General features: G+C 43.1%; 1 protein-coding gene across 2 annotated transcripts in view; it reads right to left on the bottom strand.

The window, feature by feature from the left end:
- SRX (sulfiredoxin) overlaps positions 1-18,782 on the bottom strand; it is a 63,978-nt gene extending 45,196 nt beyond the window's left edge. Inside the window, exons 1-2 of one of the 2 annotated variants that reach the window (XM_086786439.1) lie at positions 18,549-18,782; positions 11,998-12,152 (exon numbers count right to left, since the gene is read on the bottom strand). In XM_086786439.1, coding sequence (XP_086642565.1) covers positions 11,998-12,152; positions 18,549-18,711 — 318 coding nt within the window. In that variant the 5' untranslated portion in view covers positions 18,712-18,782. The remainder of the gene's footprint in view (positions 1-11,997; positions 12,153-18,548) is intronic. The other variant, XM_086786438.1, reaches the window with a different exon arrangement.
- Positions 18,783-18,994: the final 212 nt, after the last annotated feature.

The following is an 18,994-nucleotide window of genomic DNA, read 5'->3' as shown; positions in this document are numbered from 1 at the left end:
GACGGCGCCCCTGTCCAGGCTGCCACTCCGAGGCCTCTGTGGCCTGAGCAGGTGTCCCGGAGGCTGCCTGCCAAGCCGCATCTGTGGGCAGGCCATCAGGGGCCTGCTACCGGTGAAGGTCGGGGTCTCCTGCGAGGGCAGGCCTTGGCCAGATGACCGACCTGCCTGCAAATAAAGCACTGGTTCGGAAGCCCCGAGAACTCCACTCTCTGATCAATCCATCCCCCCCCCCTATCCTAGGTAGCTGAATGACCTTCGGAAGGGAGGAGATGTCAGACACCAAAACTCTGACCGAAGGTAGCCCAGCTGCTCTGGCCACTACTGAAGCTGCTGTGGGGCCAGTCTCTAGCACCGAACCCACCAATGCTCCTAGCCTAGAAAGGAGCGGAAGGTACTCCCGACGGAGTCCAGGGAAGCAAACTGTAACATGGAAAAGGCGCTCTCCCTGCTCGGCCGCTGCTGGGTCAAAGCCATGCTGCCAAGGTCTGAAGAAAGCCCTGAGCACCCCTGATGTCAAGGGGACTCATGGCTAGGACCTTGGCCACGCTTTGGGCTGTCTTGAACTCGATCTGGTAATGTCCACGGCCCAGTAGCTGAACGTCCAGGATCTTGCCCACATCTGCAAGAAGGCGAGCCTGGAGAAGATCCCGGATCTCCCCTCTGCTGAGGCGAGTGCGGACTATACGGCAGATGGTGGAATGAGCCTGGAGGCGTTCCACCTCTGCGGCGAGGCTCGCTTCCTCTTCTGGCGAAAGAGAAAGCCTGATGGGGGTGTCCTCAGGGGCGGGCGAGGGGGCTGCGGGGGAGTCCCTCTGAGGCGGGGCGGGAGGAGCCTCCATCCGTGTCTGAAGCTATGTCGAAGGCGGAGCAAATGCGGAGAGTCCTGCAAGAACCGAGCTGCACACAAAGGACGGAGGGGGAAGGCGGAGGGCAAAAAGGAAGAAAACCCCAGGGGGGACGGAAAAATTAGAAAAGGAAAACAGGGGGGGGGGGGAGGCGGCGAGGACAAAAGGCCCCTAGGGGGGAGGCAGCAGCAGCGCGAAGAAGGGGGGGCGGGGGGAAGAAGAGGCGACGGCGGTTAAAGGGGGGGCTGGGCGCTGAAGACAGACAGGGGGGTGCGAAGGAGAGGAGCTGGAGCAGGGGACGGCAGCGCAGCAGTGCTGGGGCGCGCAGAACAGCCAGGCGGGGGAGGGGGGCAAACGCGAGGGCAGGCCGGGGGGGGGGGGGGGGGAGCGAGAGCTTCAGCGAGCGATTGTGGTTTTTTATCTTCTTGGGGACTCCCCTAGTCGGTGTAGTTTCAAGTCATAACCTATTGTATTAGGAGACGAGGTCTCCTAATACAACCAGATTAGGCCACCCACCCCTAACCCATTTAACAACTACCATCACGACAGTAAACAATTCTCAATCCATAACCATCGGTTGTTTTGAAGTTGAGTTTTTCATTGGAACTAAGCCTATCTATTGCAAGTATTATATGACACCAGTAGGCACAATGGAAGAAAGCATCATCCTCGGTGGCTTGGCCCAACCATACACCACCATTTCTTGAAAAATGATTGAACATGAAAACAACTACAAGTAGCCCAGCTACAAGCTGGCAATATGGTACCCAGCACCCTTCACTAAGATTGCCAGCAATCCTGATTTCTGCAAATGTAGCTTAACTTCAATGAGATCAACCATCTAGTGGCTGAAAATCAGCCTTGGGAGAATGCCCAGCACTTCCCAAGGGTTCGCCCGCATAGAGCTTGTAGCAACCGGAGCCAAGATGAGTCTTCCACAGCTTCAATCTTTAGAAATAGTCTTCTTCTTCTAGATTGAATGGAGACCTTCAATTCTGGAAATCAGAATTCAGCCAGCTTCTACGTGTTTTGGAGAGGTGAAAACACTATGGTATGGCTGGAAAAATACCCTATAATAAGTGCAGCAGATAGAGCAATAAACAAAGGCCAAGAAGTGTCTTGAATAAGGCTGGAAATGTGAATTTATAGAGTTCTATTCAGCCTAGGAGGAGGCACCTAGATGAAGAGAAGGAGTGGAGATTATTGCTCATGAAAAGATGTGGTAGGGAGAGGTTTGTGCAAGACTTTTGGATCAAAGAATGGATATTAGCAAAGTAGCAACTCCTCTAGCTAAAAGAGGAGGAAAAGTTTACTTTTTTATCTTTTCCTTTTGAGTTAACTAGCTTGCATGACTCTTTTGGAGAAAAGTGAGCTTGCATGCTTTACTTTTAAGAAAAGTAAGCTTGCATGGCACACTTTTAGGTGCATGAAAAGATAAAGCATTGCATGATGCATGCATGTCGCTGAAAAAGCTTGCATGTCGCATGCATGGGGGCTTCTGGCCATGCATGTCGCATGCATGAGGATTTATGGCCATGCATGTCACATGTATGGGGGTTTCTAACTATGTATGTCGCATGCATGAGGGTCATAGTCACAGGGAACGGGAATTTTTAGACTCAGGAATGTTGGGGATGGCAGCATCTTCCTGCTTCCATTCCCATCCCATGTCACTCTATAGTCGTAGGGAATGGCCATTCTCAGTCTTTTCCGTCCCCGTTCCCCGTCCCCATTTCGTGTCCCATGTGACTATGATGAGGGTTTCTAACTATGCATGCCACATGCATGGAGGTTTCTCATCATGGAGAAGAAGTTTATCAACCATACTTAGCTAGACTGTCATGCATGTGTGCATGGAGATAGAAAATCCGTATAAGAGTGGACTGCCTTCAAAATGCCCTTGGATTGCCTTGTTTCCACTGTCAGAATTGCTAAACCCTTCCTCTCACAAAGGGCCAGAGGAGCACCTCCAAGATAGTCACACGAGCCCATAGTTACCAGGAGTTTCAGAAACGCCTAATTTGAAACGGGTTTCAGAAATGTTTCAAAAGTTTCATAACTTTTTGAAATGGCAAAAAAAACTGGGCAGCCAAGAGTCTGGTACTTCACTTAACACAATGATAAAAAACATCATAATAAAGATAAATCATGATGACTCCCAAGAGTCATGACAATCACACAATGTCCCATGGTCCACCAAATCCAAAAAAAAGTACATAGATAAATGACTCAAGGCTCATCCTCTTGCCCATCATCCTCATCATCCTCTCCATCACGCTCATCCTCACTCTCACTACTAGTACCACTGGCTGAGTCCTCCTCAAATGCCTCATCCTCATGATCTGTTGGTGTCCCACTGGTACTAGCAACTGCCTGGGATCGTGTACCATGAGATGTAGCTGTAATATCCTCATACAACATGGAATAGATATCTCTATCCTCCTGAGGGATGTTGGGGATCTCCTTGCACTTTGTGATATCAATCTTGTCAGGATTGACTTGGCAAGGCTCGATGGGGTTCCCTTTCTGCTCTATCAATCGTAAGTTGCAATGACAGAACACAAGCCTCTCCAATTGTGCAGTTGAGAGCCTATTTCTCTTCTTGGTGTGGAAAAGTGCCCATGTGCCCCGCTCAAGAAGTACTACTTCCGCTGCTAGCACCCTAGAATTCGTTGCGTGGTGGGGACCGGGATCTTTCAGTACGGGCTCCGGAAGCGCACAGTATGGTGCAGGTACAAGACACGTACGGGATACGCGACGGCGGCCCAAAATGCAACCCATTGGGGATTTTTTTTAAAATGTCCATGTCAACTGTTCCGACGCCGTACAGAACGTACTGTACGGACTGAACCAATCTGTACCAGTACAGAATGCACCACTGAATTTGCTATTTCACTTTGCCCATCAGTTTGGGGATGATAGGTAGTAGAGGAGAAATTGAGCTTAGTACCCATATTGTCAAAGAGAGCACTCCAAAATAAGCTCGTAGTCCTTGGATCTCTATCTTCCACAATGGACTTAGGCATTCCATGATGTTTGAAAACATGAAAAAGAAAGAGTCGAGCCATATGATTGGGCTTGGTAGTCTTTCTTACGGAAATAAAATGAGCTTGCTCACTAAAGCGATCAATAATAGTCCAAATAGCATTAAAACCATAAGCAGATCGAGGAAGATCTGTGATAAAATCCATGCTATCCCAAGGTGCTTGAGGGATAGGCAAAGACTAAAGTAAACCAAGCAACTTATGCCTATCATACTTAAATTTCTGGCATACCACACACTCACGAACATATTTTTCTATATCAGCCGTCTGGAACTAGAAGCATGCGAAAATGCGAAGGCATGCCAAGTAAAACATCATATCCCAAAGAAGTGGAACCTATGAGGAACTCCTCATGATCACCATAATTGCCAATTTGAAGGCAAAGCTTGCCAACCACTAGCATTACATGTGCATTCAATCCTTCAAAAGCAGACTCTGCATGTATACTCAAACCCAACTGCTCAGGATGCAATTTAAGTGCTTCTGCTATCTCAATAGAAATGAAATTGTCAGTAGAACCCGGATCAAACAAAAGCAAAGCCCCAAGCCTTTAACAAAGTGCGACTATTTGGATCAACTGAGGTATTGCCTTGAACATCTAGTACTGCATTAGAAGAGGGTGGGGTTGCATGGGTGCCTTTATCATTAAGAAGTTGAGGACATTCCCTCTTCATGTGTTCTTTGCTACCACATTGGAAGTATTTACCTTGCTCCCGATACTCCTTAAGTTGCTCAAAACTAAGGCGGTTGGATTTGTTCCTACCCCCCGGCTTCTTTTTGTCAATCCCCTTCTTCTTTTGCTCTCTTTCTCCACTTCTAGCTTGCTATCCGCCCTTGGACAGCTTTTGATTTGCCCTCTATTTAGCTTTGTATGAGCTAATCTCTTGCTTTTTGTGGGTGCCCTTTGAATGCAAACTTTCGGCAATAATTGTCGACTCCATCATGTGTTGTAAGGTACTATTAGAATAGAGTTTTAGACTCATCCTAATAATAGATTGGAGACCACTTTCAAACTTCCGCATCTTCTCATCGTTAGCAATCTTCATAAAGGGGGTTGGGTTACTTTAAGAAAAACAACCCAAAACTTATCTACATATGTAGATACACTTTCATGCTCTTTTTGTGACTACCAATCCCACTTTCTTTACATCTTTCTCAAAGTCAGGAGGAAGAAACTGCTCGTAAAACTGAATTTAAAAGTCTTTCCAAGACTTTGGATCCTTGTTCTCAAGAATCTTGGCCAGCCACCAATTGCTAGCCGTATCCTTCAAATATATGCCCACATGATGAAGTTTAGACTTCTCAGTAAAATTGCCATTCACAAATGCAATCTCAAACTATCTAATAAAAGAAAGAGCTCTAGTAATATCCCGTTTCCCATTATAAGATTCAAACTTAACATCTTTATCCCCAACCCTGAAAGTCTTCAATCTCTTTGAGGGCTTTTCAGTGGGAGAAGAACGGGCTTTGAGTTTAGCATGGCTTTTATGATGGCGAGAATGGCTTTTACGGGGAGAAGAATTGTGGCTAGGTGAAGGAGAACGGTTATGGGCATGAGAGCGAGAGTGGGTATGGGATCTTGAAGAGGCTTTCTTGAGAGGCATGAAGTGTTGGTTCTCTATGACTCTTCTTCAGAGACTCAAGAGTATGCTGAATTTCTGGGATGGCCAAAATAGACTTCAATTCAGCCACTTCGGACTGTAATTGCTGCAACATAACCTCACTATGATGTGGAGAACTGCTCATGATGGCTGTTGGAGTTGCTCTTCCCTTAGCAGAGCAAGGGAACACAACTCAAGAATACTATCAAAGCTATCCAAAACAATGTTTTGCCTGCAACACAATTCCATATACCCAAGACCAATCTCTCCTCGCGTCTAAATATGATACGGAATAGACTGCAAGGGTACAACAGTGCCCCTACACGGACAAGACAGCCACAAGGTCTCTCAAACAAGCTCACTACCACCAAAACCGTTGGTACCTCCGTTCAGAGTGTGACAATAAGATAAGGGCTACCTTAGAATCCCAACCTTTCCTCACGGATAATGACTCCTCCACGGTCTTATCCAGTATCATAAAAATATTTATGCAAAGTAAGAGAACTGGAGCTCAAATACCACTGTCAGAAATGAATGCGTGGTTATACACAATTTAGTACTGAAATCACAAGATTATCATCCTTGATCAATGCCATATCCCACATACATACCCATAACAATTGATTATACAATGTGGAAGTACTAAAAAGAAATGATACTGCACTACGAACCAGAAGATGGGCTGGTCCCCCCCCCTCCCCCTTGAAGGATATGTATTGCCTTACGAGAGTAAGAATTTTACAAGTACATAAAATAGGTAGCTTGGCCCAGCCATACACCACCGTTTCTTGCAAAATGATTGAACATGAAAACAACTTACAAAAACTCTATTTGCCCACAAGTAGCCCAGGTACAAGCTAGCAATATGGTGCCCACCAGCACCCTTCACCAAGATTGCCAGCAATCCCGATTTTTGCAAATGTAGCTTAACTTCAATGAGATCAACCATCTAGTGGCTGAAAATCAGCCTTAGGAGAATGCCTAGTACTTCCCAAGGGTTCTCTTGCATAGAACTTGTAGCAACCGAAGCCAAGATGATTCTTCCACAGCTTCAATCTTTAGAAATAGCCTTCTTCTTCTTCTTCTAGCTTGAATGGAGACTTTCAATTTTGGAAATCAGAAGCGGCCTAGATGAAGAGGAGTGGAGGTTATTGCTCATGAAAAGATGTGGTGGGAGAGGTTTGTGCAAGACTTTTGGATCAAAGAATGGCTATTAGCAAAGTAGCAACTCGTGTAGCTAAAAGAGGAGGAAAAGTTTACTTTTTATCTTTTTCTTTTGAGTTAACTAGCTTGCATGACTCTTTTGGAGAAAAGTGAGCTTGCATGCTTTACTTTTAAGAAAAGTAAGCTTGCATGGCACACTTTTAGGTGCATGAAAAGATAAAGCATTGCATGATACATGCATGTAGCTGAAAAAGCGTGCATGTCGCATGCATGGGGGTTTCTGGCCATGCATGTTGCATGAATGGAGATTTCTCATCATGGAGAAGAAGTTTATCAACCATACTTAGCTAGACTGTCATGCATGCATGCATGGAGATAGAAAATCTGCATAAGAGTGAACTGCCTTCAAAATGTCAATTATTCCTATACAAATCCATCAATCATAGTAACAAAAAAATCTGTTTCTAGCTTACGAAACCTTGAAACTTCAAAACAGTTTTTAAAAACCTCAAAACCTCTCCAGTACGACAGTTATGCCTAAATTTCAGGTTTTGTTTTTTTTTCGTCCCTTGATATTTCTAGGAATTTTTTTTTGTTTTTCTTCCGTATCTTCCTCATCACCTTTCTTCCCTCTTCTTCTCCTCCCTCCCTCCTTCCCTTTTCCATCTTCTGCTACTTCTTTCACCTCTACTCCTCCTTCCTTCATTCTCCTCTTCTTCTTCCTTTCTCTTCTTCTCTCTTCTTCTCCCTTGCTCTTTTTCTCCTCTTTTCTTTCTCCTTTTTCTTCCTTCAATGTCTTAAATCTTTCCCAATTTCTACCTTCCCTTCTTCAATTTCTTCAGAGTCCTTGATTGAACCACTTGTGGCATCTAATCAAGGAAAATTGTCATAATGTCTCACCAAAATAAGAATGGTTCCCGGAGATGTGTGAGAAGAGACCATTTTTTCATCATTACAACTTTTTTTAAAAAGATGGCTACTATAAGTTCTTTAAGTATTTATACTTTATGAAATTATTGATTTTTTGAAACCTCACGGTTTCTTAGCCGAGGGACGAAACCTTTCGAAACAAAACCCCAAAAACCTCGAAACGAAAAAAACCTCGAAACGTTTCTTGAGACTATGCCATCAATACAAGTTAATTGAAGACAGACAGGTTATACAACATACTAACCCATGGGTGCAATCCAAGTGTCCCCAGATCCATGAGCTTCTCATGTAATAAAATCCAAGCATTGTCCACGCAAACAAAACAAAACACGCAAATAAAAATAAGCCATGCACACAAATGTATGCATTTAAACATGTACTTGATATTTACAAGGGCTATGGTATTTGGCTCTCCAAGATCCATCAAATATCCATGGGATTATGTATTGCATTTGTTCTCCAAGATCCATCAAATGCTTAACATGCTTCTATGTAGCCAGGATCTCGTAGATACAGCTAGCATACACATACTTGGGAAGCTTAACCATAAACATTCCATGGCTACAGGTAGTGTCCAACACCTATGTCCATGGATAATAGAGAATTTACAATATGAATCCCGAGAAATTAGGGAGTAGTTACACCAAGATCAGTGATCCAACAAACATTTGACGAACCATTGCACGTTTATTTAGTCCATTAGTTGTAATTACACAATCTTTAATTTCACTGTCATCTTCTCTCATAGGACAAAGATGCGTACAACACCCAAAAGGTCACATCCAAGGCTATGTAACTAACCTTCACCCATCTCATTCCTAATTGGAAGGTGCAGTACCTGCATCTATCAGCTAAGGAAGAGGATGCAAAGTAGGTTGAAAGGTATCAGAAGAAATTCAAATCACATAGAAGCTTGACACAGATTCAGCTATGGCAAAGACAATGCAAGAGGTACAGAAGTTTTTCCCAGCTTCTTCCTTTGCTCACATTCCCAAAAAGATAAGGTATATATGAAAGAACAAGTGATTTGATGTGCTGGATCAAATCTGGTCCTTGACTAATGGGAACATCGTAAAAATAGTTCTAGCTAACTCAATCTAATCTTGACATCAATAGCTGATGTACAACCAAAGTGCATGAAACCATATAGGCTTGTCCTACTGACTAAGGGCTTCATCCCTATGTCCTCAGATCTAACATCTGACCATGTGGGGCCATGCTACAGACTATGTCCTCAGATCTAACATCTGACCATGTGGGGCCATGCTACAGACTCTCCAAAGACCATGAATAAATTTAGTACATACAAGTAATGTTGATGTCCATGTCACGTTCTGATGCCTGACTAGATGTCCTGCTATGCATGTACACATGCTGGCATGTAATAAGGATGTTCACCATAATGTCCACTATTATCCTATCATGTCACATGATATCTGTATTTGACAATGCAAATAAAGTGTCCATAAAGCATGTTAAATGACTCCACTACTTGTTGGCAATCACTAGATGCTCCAAACTGATGATGTGATATGCATATCCACCTGAATTGAAGTGATGGAAATGAAGTCCAAGGATGTTCACCATAATGTCCACTATTATACTATCATGTCACATGATATCTGTATTTGACAATGCAAATAAAGTGTCCATAAAGCATGCTAAATGACTCCGCTACTTGTTGGCAATCACTAGATGCTCCAAACTGATGATGTGATATACATATCCACCTGAATTGAAGTGATGGAAATGAAGTCCATGACCTACTGCATCGTCCCATGCATGTCAACCATTTGTGTCCATGTGATTGTGTCATCATCAAACTTCATGCTGAAGTATACCTGTCTAAATGCAATGCCGAAAAGTGACTTTACTGGATCGAGCTACAAATGGGTCAAACGATACCCATCTTCACACATGCCAGAGCTGAAGTATACTCTGAGCTGAATGTGGACATGTCATCATATGATGTGTTAGGCCATCAGGTCACATCCGACAGCCCTGTCAAAGCTGGTGGATTTTGGCTTACATTTCCAACAGTCAACATTCCCCTTGTTTTCATATAACCATGTTGCAAAAAAGAAAAAAAGGCTTGGACCTTCCGATTCCCCAAAATCCTAGGCCCAGATACAATGCATGCAAGCATGATGCAAATTATGGGTCAAATAAGAGCTTATGCAGCAGTGTATCCTAAGTTCTCGAGCAGATTTTAGGAGCTTTTTTTGGATCACCAAAACTATTACTATGTAGCTTTCACACTAAAGCTCCCTGAGTATTGGAGGATTCATGATTATAAAGAAATATATATATGAGCAGGTCCTAAAGAAATATGAATAACCAGAAGACAAAGAACAAAATATAATAATAGGACTAATATAATGTATCTAATTACAAAATATATGATAAATCTGGCCAAGCAATTTAAAACACTACTTAAGGCAAGGGAGAAAAAGGGATACAATGGTAGGCCATGGTGAGACTAAAGCCATCACCATGGCAGGCCATGGTGATAGAAGGGTGTTAACATGGTTTCACCTACTTGACCTACCATAAGAAGGTGCTTTGCCATTTTACCCACATGTAACAAAATCCTAATTTTTGTAAAACGGCATCGGACTGTATAACTGAGCTTAATGCCGAATGGGGAAGTGATCAACTTAATGTACATACTTGCTTATGAGTAGAACTAGTGGCTCCGGACTATTTTTAAGTTTTGTTCACCCTAGTGTGAAAGCTAGTCATTTATGTATAAGTCATTTTTGATATTAAGCAATACAAATTCATAAGCTCCATGTCCTCTTTCTTGTGTTCTAATGAATGTTGCTTGCTTGATGGATGCTTGCTAGATAGGTTTGATTATAGGTTTCTTCCTCTCATTAGCTTGCTAGATGGATGCTTGCTAGATAGGTTTGAGTATAGGCTTCTCCCTCTCATTAGCTTCTTCTCCACCCACCTTTTGTGAGAAAGAACTATCCCGTCACGAAAACTCTCTCTTTCTTGCCTCCATCTAGGCAAAGGAAGCTCTACCTTCAGCCCCATAGACATGGAGCATTCCGGTTGACAAAGGAGTGAGGACACGATAGACGAGCTAGTACACCCACACGAGAAGGCTAAGGTAAGCACTGTAACTGAGGAAAATCCTAGGGCTTAGCTCCGTTTATCTGTCCATTCTAAGTTATTGGCATTTCACGTGAGTCTCCAAAAGTATCATGATTCTAAGCTGCACAAATCTGTCACTAGGACCCACCTAGGTTCTGAAATCTCTTCAAAGGCCTGTGCCTACCATATGCGTCCCAACCTCAAGTTGTTTCATTACAAGTTGGGCTAAGAATGGCCAGCAATCTCTGCTAGGTTCCTAACCCCAATGTTCCCAAATAATCATGACACGTGCATCCTTGTCAAGAAGGATACATGTGACAAAAACGCCGATAAGTCAAAGAGAGAAAGAAAGAAAGAAAAGAAAAAGAAAGTTCTATTAATGTCTACAAAAGACCAAAGGGTATAGGAAACCAAAAGTGTTACAATGTGTCCAATGTCCATGGAGTGACAAAATCATGGAAGAAACATAATAAAACCCAACTATAGCTGAAAGAAAAAAACAGCCATGTAAGTGCCAGTGGTACAATGCTACAATGAGAGAGAGAGAGAGAGTTAAATTAAACATCTCCTAAAGACCCTAGAGGCCTATGAGACCAAAGTGATACAATGCTATCCATGGTATGTCTCATTATGGGGGGAGAGAGAGAGAGAGACCACATGAACCACAGTTTTTAATTTCTTCGATCAGTGACTCCTCCAACACTATGAGCTTACAGAGTGTGCTAGACTGGAACACAAACACTAGACTAACCTAGAGGAAATTACATATCATGTACATGCAATTAGTAGAGATGCAATGCCACAAACACCGACCAGAGCACAAGGTACATGTACACATTTTAGGAATTCTTTTAGAACTGTAATTAAGTAAAAATTTATGCAAACAAGCTTCTGAAAATGCTTCAGAACTTGGCTATTTGGCTTGAGTTGAGAGCTCAGGTACCGGTTCTTGAAGTCCGATTTCTGCAATTCTTTCCATCAAATACTTCACTTTCTCGGGAACATTGGTCTGGGTCCTCAACAATCAGTTACTCCTCCAACACTATGAGCTTAGAGAGTGTGCTAGATTGGAACACAAACACTAGACTAACCTAGAGGAAATTACATATCATGTACATGCAATTACTAGAGACGCAACGCCGACAAGAGCACAAGGTACATGTACACACTTTTGAAATTCTTTTAGAACTGTAATTAAGTCAAAATTCTTTTAGAACTGTAATTACGTAAAAATTCCTGTAATCAAGTAAAAATTTATGCAAACAAGCTTGTGAAAATGCTTCAGAACTTGGCTTGAGTTGAGAGCTCGGTTACCGGTTCTTGAAGTCCAATTTCTGCAATGCTTTCCATCAAATACTTCACTTTCTCGGGATCATTGGTCCTAGTCCTCAACAAAGGCCGGCGAATCTGATCCAGAGGAATCTCTGCAATGATTGGCCCTCTGACCTTACCTTGGTCGGAGACAGAACCTGCACATGTGATGTCAGCTCTGATGTCATCTAACATACAATTAATTCCCAAGCGTAACTATGATTAAAAGATTTCCACACACACACATGCACACATATAAATATATACATAAATACATACATACATACATACATACATACATACATATATATATATATATATATATATATATATATATATATATATATATATATACACACACACACACACACACACACACACATGTGATATATGTCAAAGTCACGTAGCAGCAGCATGCACACCATCCTAGAGCACTGAGCAACGTCGGCGGCTGGGCTCCCATCTCCTAGCCGTTGCTCCTCCCCAAAAACCTGGCCGAAGGAGATATCTATGACAAGGTGCTAAAGGAGATAGCACAGGCGGAAGCATAAACAGTAAACATATGAGAGAGTGCAAAGAAGATTGAGAGAGTTGGACAAGATTACCTTTCATAACAGCAGTAAAGCTTTACAATGGCAATGGCCAGCAACTGAGTGTTGAACTATGTGCAAGGGAAATGGATGAAAGAGTGAATAATAGGGAACTCCTTATATAGTGCAAGAGGAAACTGGCCGACTGCCTCTAGGGCTGGCCGACTAGCCTTGGACAAATAAATAGGAGAAAAATCCACTAAAATCCCAGATAAATATTAAAGCCCCAAAACACTGAGATGCACAATGCTAATAGGTGCCACCCCACCCTATATATGGCTCTTCGACTTCCCATGCTCTCGCATATGGGATAATCCACCACAACTTCTAGTCATGCAATAATCCGAGAGTAGCTACGTGAACATAAACCCAGAAAGCTACGTACCTCATGTACATTTTGCAACTCTGGCCAATTCCGAATGGTTTCAATCTTGGCAGGATTTATTCTTACGCCATCCTTGGATACAATGTGGCCCAAATAGTGTATCTCTGAAAGAAAGAACTCACTTTTCTTGGCATTAATGAAGAGTTTATGGTTCCGCAACTCTTCAAACACTATAGCCAAATGAGTTCTATGCTCTTGCTCATTCTTGGAGAAAACCAAGATGTCATCAAAGAATACACCTGTGAATTTTCGATGGGATCGGAATATCCTATCCATCATACGATTGAATGTGGCTAGGGCATTGGTGAGACCAAAAGGCATCACAAAAACTTATACAATCCAAAAGCTGTCCTGAATGCAGTTTTGTGGACATCCTCTGGCACCACTCGTATCTGGGTGATAACCACTCTTCAAATCAATACGGTTGAAACAAGCCGAGCCATCAAGCTTATCCAAGATGTCATCAATGCGTGGGATTGAAAATCAGTTCTTAATGGTGAGTTTATTTAGAGCTCTATAATCCACACACATGCGGAATGACCCATCTTTCTTTTCTGCAAGAAGCACGGGAGAACAAAAAGGTGAGGAGCTTGGCTGAATCAAACCTTTCTCCAAAAGCTCATTAACCTGCTTTATAATCTCTTCTTGTTGTGCGGCACTCACACGATATACAGGTTTGTTAGGTGGAGAACTACCTGGCACAAGATCTATGCGATGATCCTCGGGCCTTTGAGGAGGTAGTTCACCTGGCAATGCATCAGCAAAACAATCTTTGTATGCATTAAGAAAATTCAATCTATCCTAAGTCAAAAGATCCACATTTTCATGACTTTGTTCAATGTTATCACGAACAAAAACCAAATACGGCGATATGCAGAAAGACTCTTTTTCATTGCCTTATTAATCTGGATGTGAGATACAACTTGAACAGAATCCCCTTGGGTCTTTGGTGGTCTTTTCAATGATCCATCAATGGGCAGCTATCCCCTTCAAAAACATGCCTACATGACGGATTTTGGACTTCTCAATGAAGTCCTCTTCACTAAATACAATATCAAACTGAGCCACAAAAGCAAGAACCTTAGAGGCATCATACCCCCCATGATAGGCATTAAACTTCACTGACTTGTCCCTTGCCCTGAACTCCTTGAGCTTTTTGGCATGAGGCTCAAGTTCTTGCCTCTTTCTCTTGCCCTTGTCCAACGGGGCAGCTCTCTCTGCATGAGCTTCATGGGCAATCTTAGGTGTTTCACTAAGCAAAGTGGCATGTGCCTTTTGTTCTTGTGGCCCCACTGCTTGTGACCTCGCTGAAAGATGCATTGTCTCACCACGAGACAACTCAATAGGCAAAGTGGAGTAGCTTGTTGTAGATAAAACAACGGAAGAGTCCTTCCTCTATTTTGGAGTCTCGTTCTCTTGGTTCAATAGCAGCAGTTTGTACAACTAACAGGCTCTAGATAACACCATTTGCTACGCTATATGCAAGTAAATCAACATCACCAGGTGTACACGAGCTAGGAGCAGTAGGGCTGAAGACTGAATATGTACGGGCAGCAGGTACAGTAGGTACAGCTGGTACAGTAGGTACAGTTGGTACAGAAGGTACAGGTTCAAGCAGATGCAGGTAGGAAATCAACAGCAACAGGAACAATATTTGCAGCCGGTACAGCAGATTCAGCACGTGGGAAATCAGCAGTATAGCAGGTACAGCAAGTACGGGTGAAGTACAGCAGGCGGGTACAGCTGAGATAGGGCTAGGCGATGGAGTGAGAGAGGGGGACAGCAGGAGATGGAGAGAGAGATTAAGCCAGCCACCATTCACGTGGAAAAATTACTAAAATGTTTCATGCAAAACCTTTTCCAAAGGTTATTAAACCTTAATACCCATTTAATACTATGGGCACCCACACTAGAAAATGTCCAACCCTTCTTTTAAATGTGTGTGAACACATTGGCTTATAAATATTAAAGTTACCATAGCTTGTGGTTTTTACATTTTAAAAAGGGCCAAAATGATAATACTTACCACATGTTCACATGCCACACCAATGTGTCAGCAAAAAGCAGCACTCCCACAGTACACTGCGTCCAGTGTACTGGCATGGCAAAACAGGCAAACACACGCAAACAAATCATGCGAAAACAAATTTATGCATGCAAACATAAATGCATGTGCACATGTAATGGACGAAATCTCCCTTTCATGAAACTTGTACAAAAAGTTCCTGTCGGGCACAAAACTGGCGCGGCAGAAATATAAATATATGTCCTGATCTTCCTATGGAGTGACAGTCCCATAGGTAAGACGCCATCCTGGCCATACACGGGTGGCACCAACAGGCTCCCGTCCATATAGCACAAAACAGGTCACACACGGGTGGCACAAAACTGGTCCCCGTCCATGTGACGCAATATTGGTCACACACGGGTGGCACGAATCTGGCTCCCATCCATGTGACACCAAAAGACCGGCCCTTTCACATGGGACACCGGCCTGGCTCCATGTGAACATGGCACAAATTTGGCCGCTCTATGGAGTGACAATCCCATAGAAGTGGCTCTAGAAACGGGTGGCAGTACTGGTCACACACGGGTGGCATGAATCTGGCTCCCATCCATGTGACACCAAAAGACTCGCCCTTTCACATGGGACACCGGCCTGGCTGCATGTGAACATGGCACAAATCTGGCCGCTCTATGGAGTGACAATCCCCATAGAAGTGGCTCCAAAAATGGAGATGGACCAAATGGTGATAGATGCTCCTATCATAGTAGTTAGGGGGTTGTTTGAAACGGGTTTCCTAAAAGTTTCAAATGCATTTCAAACGGGTTTCGTAAAATCAGCCCAAAGTTTCCTACAAGTTTCCTACCTATAGGTGTTTGCATGTACAAAATTTCAAATATATACTGTATAAAATATGTAAAAATAACACTAAATGCATAGAATACATGGAAACATCAATTTGAAGCCTACAGTCTTTGAATCACAAATAACAAAAACCATATAATCATCCATCATCAATGTCAAATGACTATGGTCCACTATCCATGATCCAATCATCCATCATTCCATGCCATTAAAAAAAAACATACATGACACTACATAAAAAACTTTATCAAAAGAGTCGCACAGACTTCAACGTTAGATTTGGGGCAAAAAATTTTGCTTGAAAAAAACATGTTTCCTACAAGGAAACGTTTCCAAGTTTCTTTCCCTGTAGGAAACGCGTTTCCTAACTACTATGGCTCCTATATATGCTGATGAGGAAAACGCTGAAGGCTGATGTGTTGAATTCTGCAATCGCTTATGCTCCTTGTGCTGAAGGCTCCAAGCATTGAGTTCTTCAATGCTTAATATGATATGAATGAATGAATGGATTATATGCTCAGCTATTTATATGGACAAATGATGCTGGTTGGCTGGCTACAGAGATGGCCGACTACATCTGTCTTGGATAAAATAAATAAATGATGTAAAAATACCCAATAAATGTTGTAAATTATGGAAATAATACTGGATGAATTCTAATGAATGCTAGATGGTATCTAAAGACTTCTGCCATGGTCTAAATGCAATGGATGAATGCTATGCATTATGCAGAGTGCTTTCTAATGCAAACCCTAAGGCTTCTACTGTCTCTACATGCATGAATGCATCTCTTCAAGTGGGTTAAGGGACTTGAACTGACTGATTGACTGTCTAAGGCTGAGAATGACGTACGTAGCTCGTGCCTAACTTATCCTAGACTGAGGATTACAATGGGGTCACGGTGTACGACAATTATCATCCTAAAGGGTGCTAATAATGTACAATGTTGCACTAATGATGATGAGCCATCATGTCACATGCACTATAGTGCAAAGTGCATGTGAGATATGTGGTATCCTACCTATGAAAAGGAGCTGTTGGCAATCTTTCATTACTAAAGATCTAGAGATACTATTGGCAAGGTATGTGTATCCACCAATGATATGGACATCCAAGCTAAGATATTGTATGAGTGCCATGACGCACCTCATGCGGTACACCCGGGCATTTAGAGAACCTTGGCATTAATTGGCGTATGAAATCTTCTGTAAGAGAATATGTGCGGCAGTGTGCTAGTACCAACTCAACAAAGCAGAGAGACTTAGAGCTGGGCGTATGTTGCATCTGCTGCAAATTCATGAGAACAAGTGCCAAAGTATCTCAATGGATTTTGTGGGCTTTACCTCGGACTAGTAGGAGCCATAATTCAAATGGGTCATAGTAGACCAAGACAAAGATGGCTAGGTTTATCCCTACAAAGTCGACGGTAAAGAGCCATGAGTTGGCTCAGCTATGCTGTGGAGCAGTTGGTTGTCTAAGCTCTGTGGGTTGCCTAAGGAGATTGTCAGCGACCCGGATCTCAAATTCACTGCAAACTTCTCGCAATCAATGTTTTCAAAGTTGCAAACATGCTTGAGCATGTCATCTTCAGATCATCCTGAGTCGGACAATCAATAGTGAAGAGGACTAACCAGACTATGGAGGATATGCACCGTCATCAGGAATCGAGAAGCGGTGGGGGGGGGGGTGTGGTGGGGGGAGGGGAGGGTGGGGTTGTGCACGGCATTGCTTAGGCCCCCATTTTTGGGCCCCACCAGGTGGTGATCATGGTGATCAACACCCAAGCTCGGCCTAACCGGGGAGGCGGGGGGGGGGGGGGGTGCGGAGAGGGGAGGGTGGGGTTGTGCAGGGCATTGCTTAGGCCTCCATTTTTGGGCCCTACCAGGTGGTGATCACGGTGATCAACACCCAAGCTCGGCCTAACCGGGGGGAGGGGGGGGGGGTGTTGTGCAAGGCATTGCTTAGGCCTCCATTTTTGGGCCCCACCAGGTTCACCACCCACGCTCGGCCCAACCGGCGCATTTTCCCCGAAGAGCCAGATGTACCCATCCCCCAAGATCCAGACCATAATGAGCTTCAACTCTCCTCAGTGCATACAAGGGAGCTGTTTTTCTTTGGTAGATGTTTCTTTTTTCATGCTTGTGGCATCCACTTATTCTTGGATCATATGTACTCATTCTTGGTCTCATATACCCTTTGGGTCTTTCATAGACGTTTGATACAATCTTTCTTTCTTTCTCTCTCTCCCAAGACGTTTGATACAATCTTTCTTTCTTTCTCTCTCTCTCCCAAGATCCAGACCATCCACCCACCTGCTAGCTGCAGTTTCAGGACCTTCTCAAACGCCTGTACCTTTAACCAGGTGGACACTGCTGCATTGTACACCATTCGGGAGGGTGGTGACATCTGATGAGCTTCAACTCTCCTCAGTGCATACAAGGGAGCTGTTTTTCTTTGGTAGATGTTTCTTTTTTCATGCTTGTGGCATCCACTTATTCTTGGCTCATATGTACTTACCCTTTGGGTCTTTCATAGACGTTTGATACAATCTTTCTTTCTCTCTCTCTCCCAAGACGTACTATGGCAGCTTTAAAGTACACAATTAACCATAGATTTTGGCTTATTAGACAGATTAGTTAATTGTTGGTTGGGTATGGTTTACAGAGAAGTGTTTATTGTGCAGTTACAAGAAAGAGAAGATTGAGCGTACCGTTTCCTGGCTTTGCTGTGCAAGAGACCTGTAGTCGGAACGATGGAAGAGGTCGAAATTGCAGAGAGGGAGAGCGGTCCGTGAACATTGTTTTGAACGTGACAGGGTAACAGAATTCAGCTAAATTTTGGAAATTATTTCGTCTCCAGCTGCAGGAAGCCATCAAAGTTGCCCACAAACATAAAGATTGTTCTGAACACACAGTCGCCGTTTAATTTTGCCGTTTAATTTTTATACATATATTTTTTCACGTATTAGAGAGAGAACTAAATAAATATATATATGGACCAAAATTCTGTTTTCTTATTAATTAATTAAGTGAAAGGAGACTTGAACCTTAGTATAGGTGTATGTTTTCTTATTAATTAATTAAGTGAGAGGAGACTTGAACCTTAGTATAGGTGTAACTTGAAAACCTTAGAAAGGTTTTTTTTGGTTTTGACATG

Source organism: Cibotium barometz, chromosome 49 (genome assembly GCF_041138505.1).
Source record: "Cibotium barometz isolate CiBa-2024 chromosome 49, ASM4113850v1, whole genome shotgun sequence".
NCBI classification, from domain to species: Eukaryota; Viridiplantae; Streptophyta; class Polypodiopsida; order Cyatheales; family Cibotiaceae; genus Cibotium; species Cibotium barometz.
The sequence above is the reverse complement of the archived record's forward strand: the minus strand, read 5'-3'. Positions and strand labels throughout refer to the sequence as shown.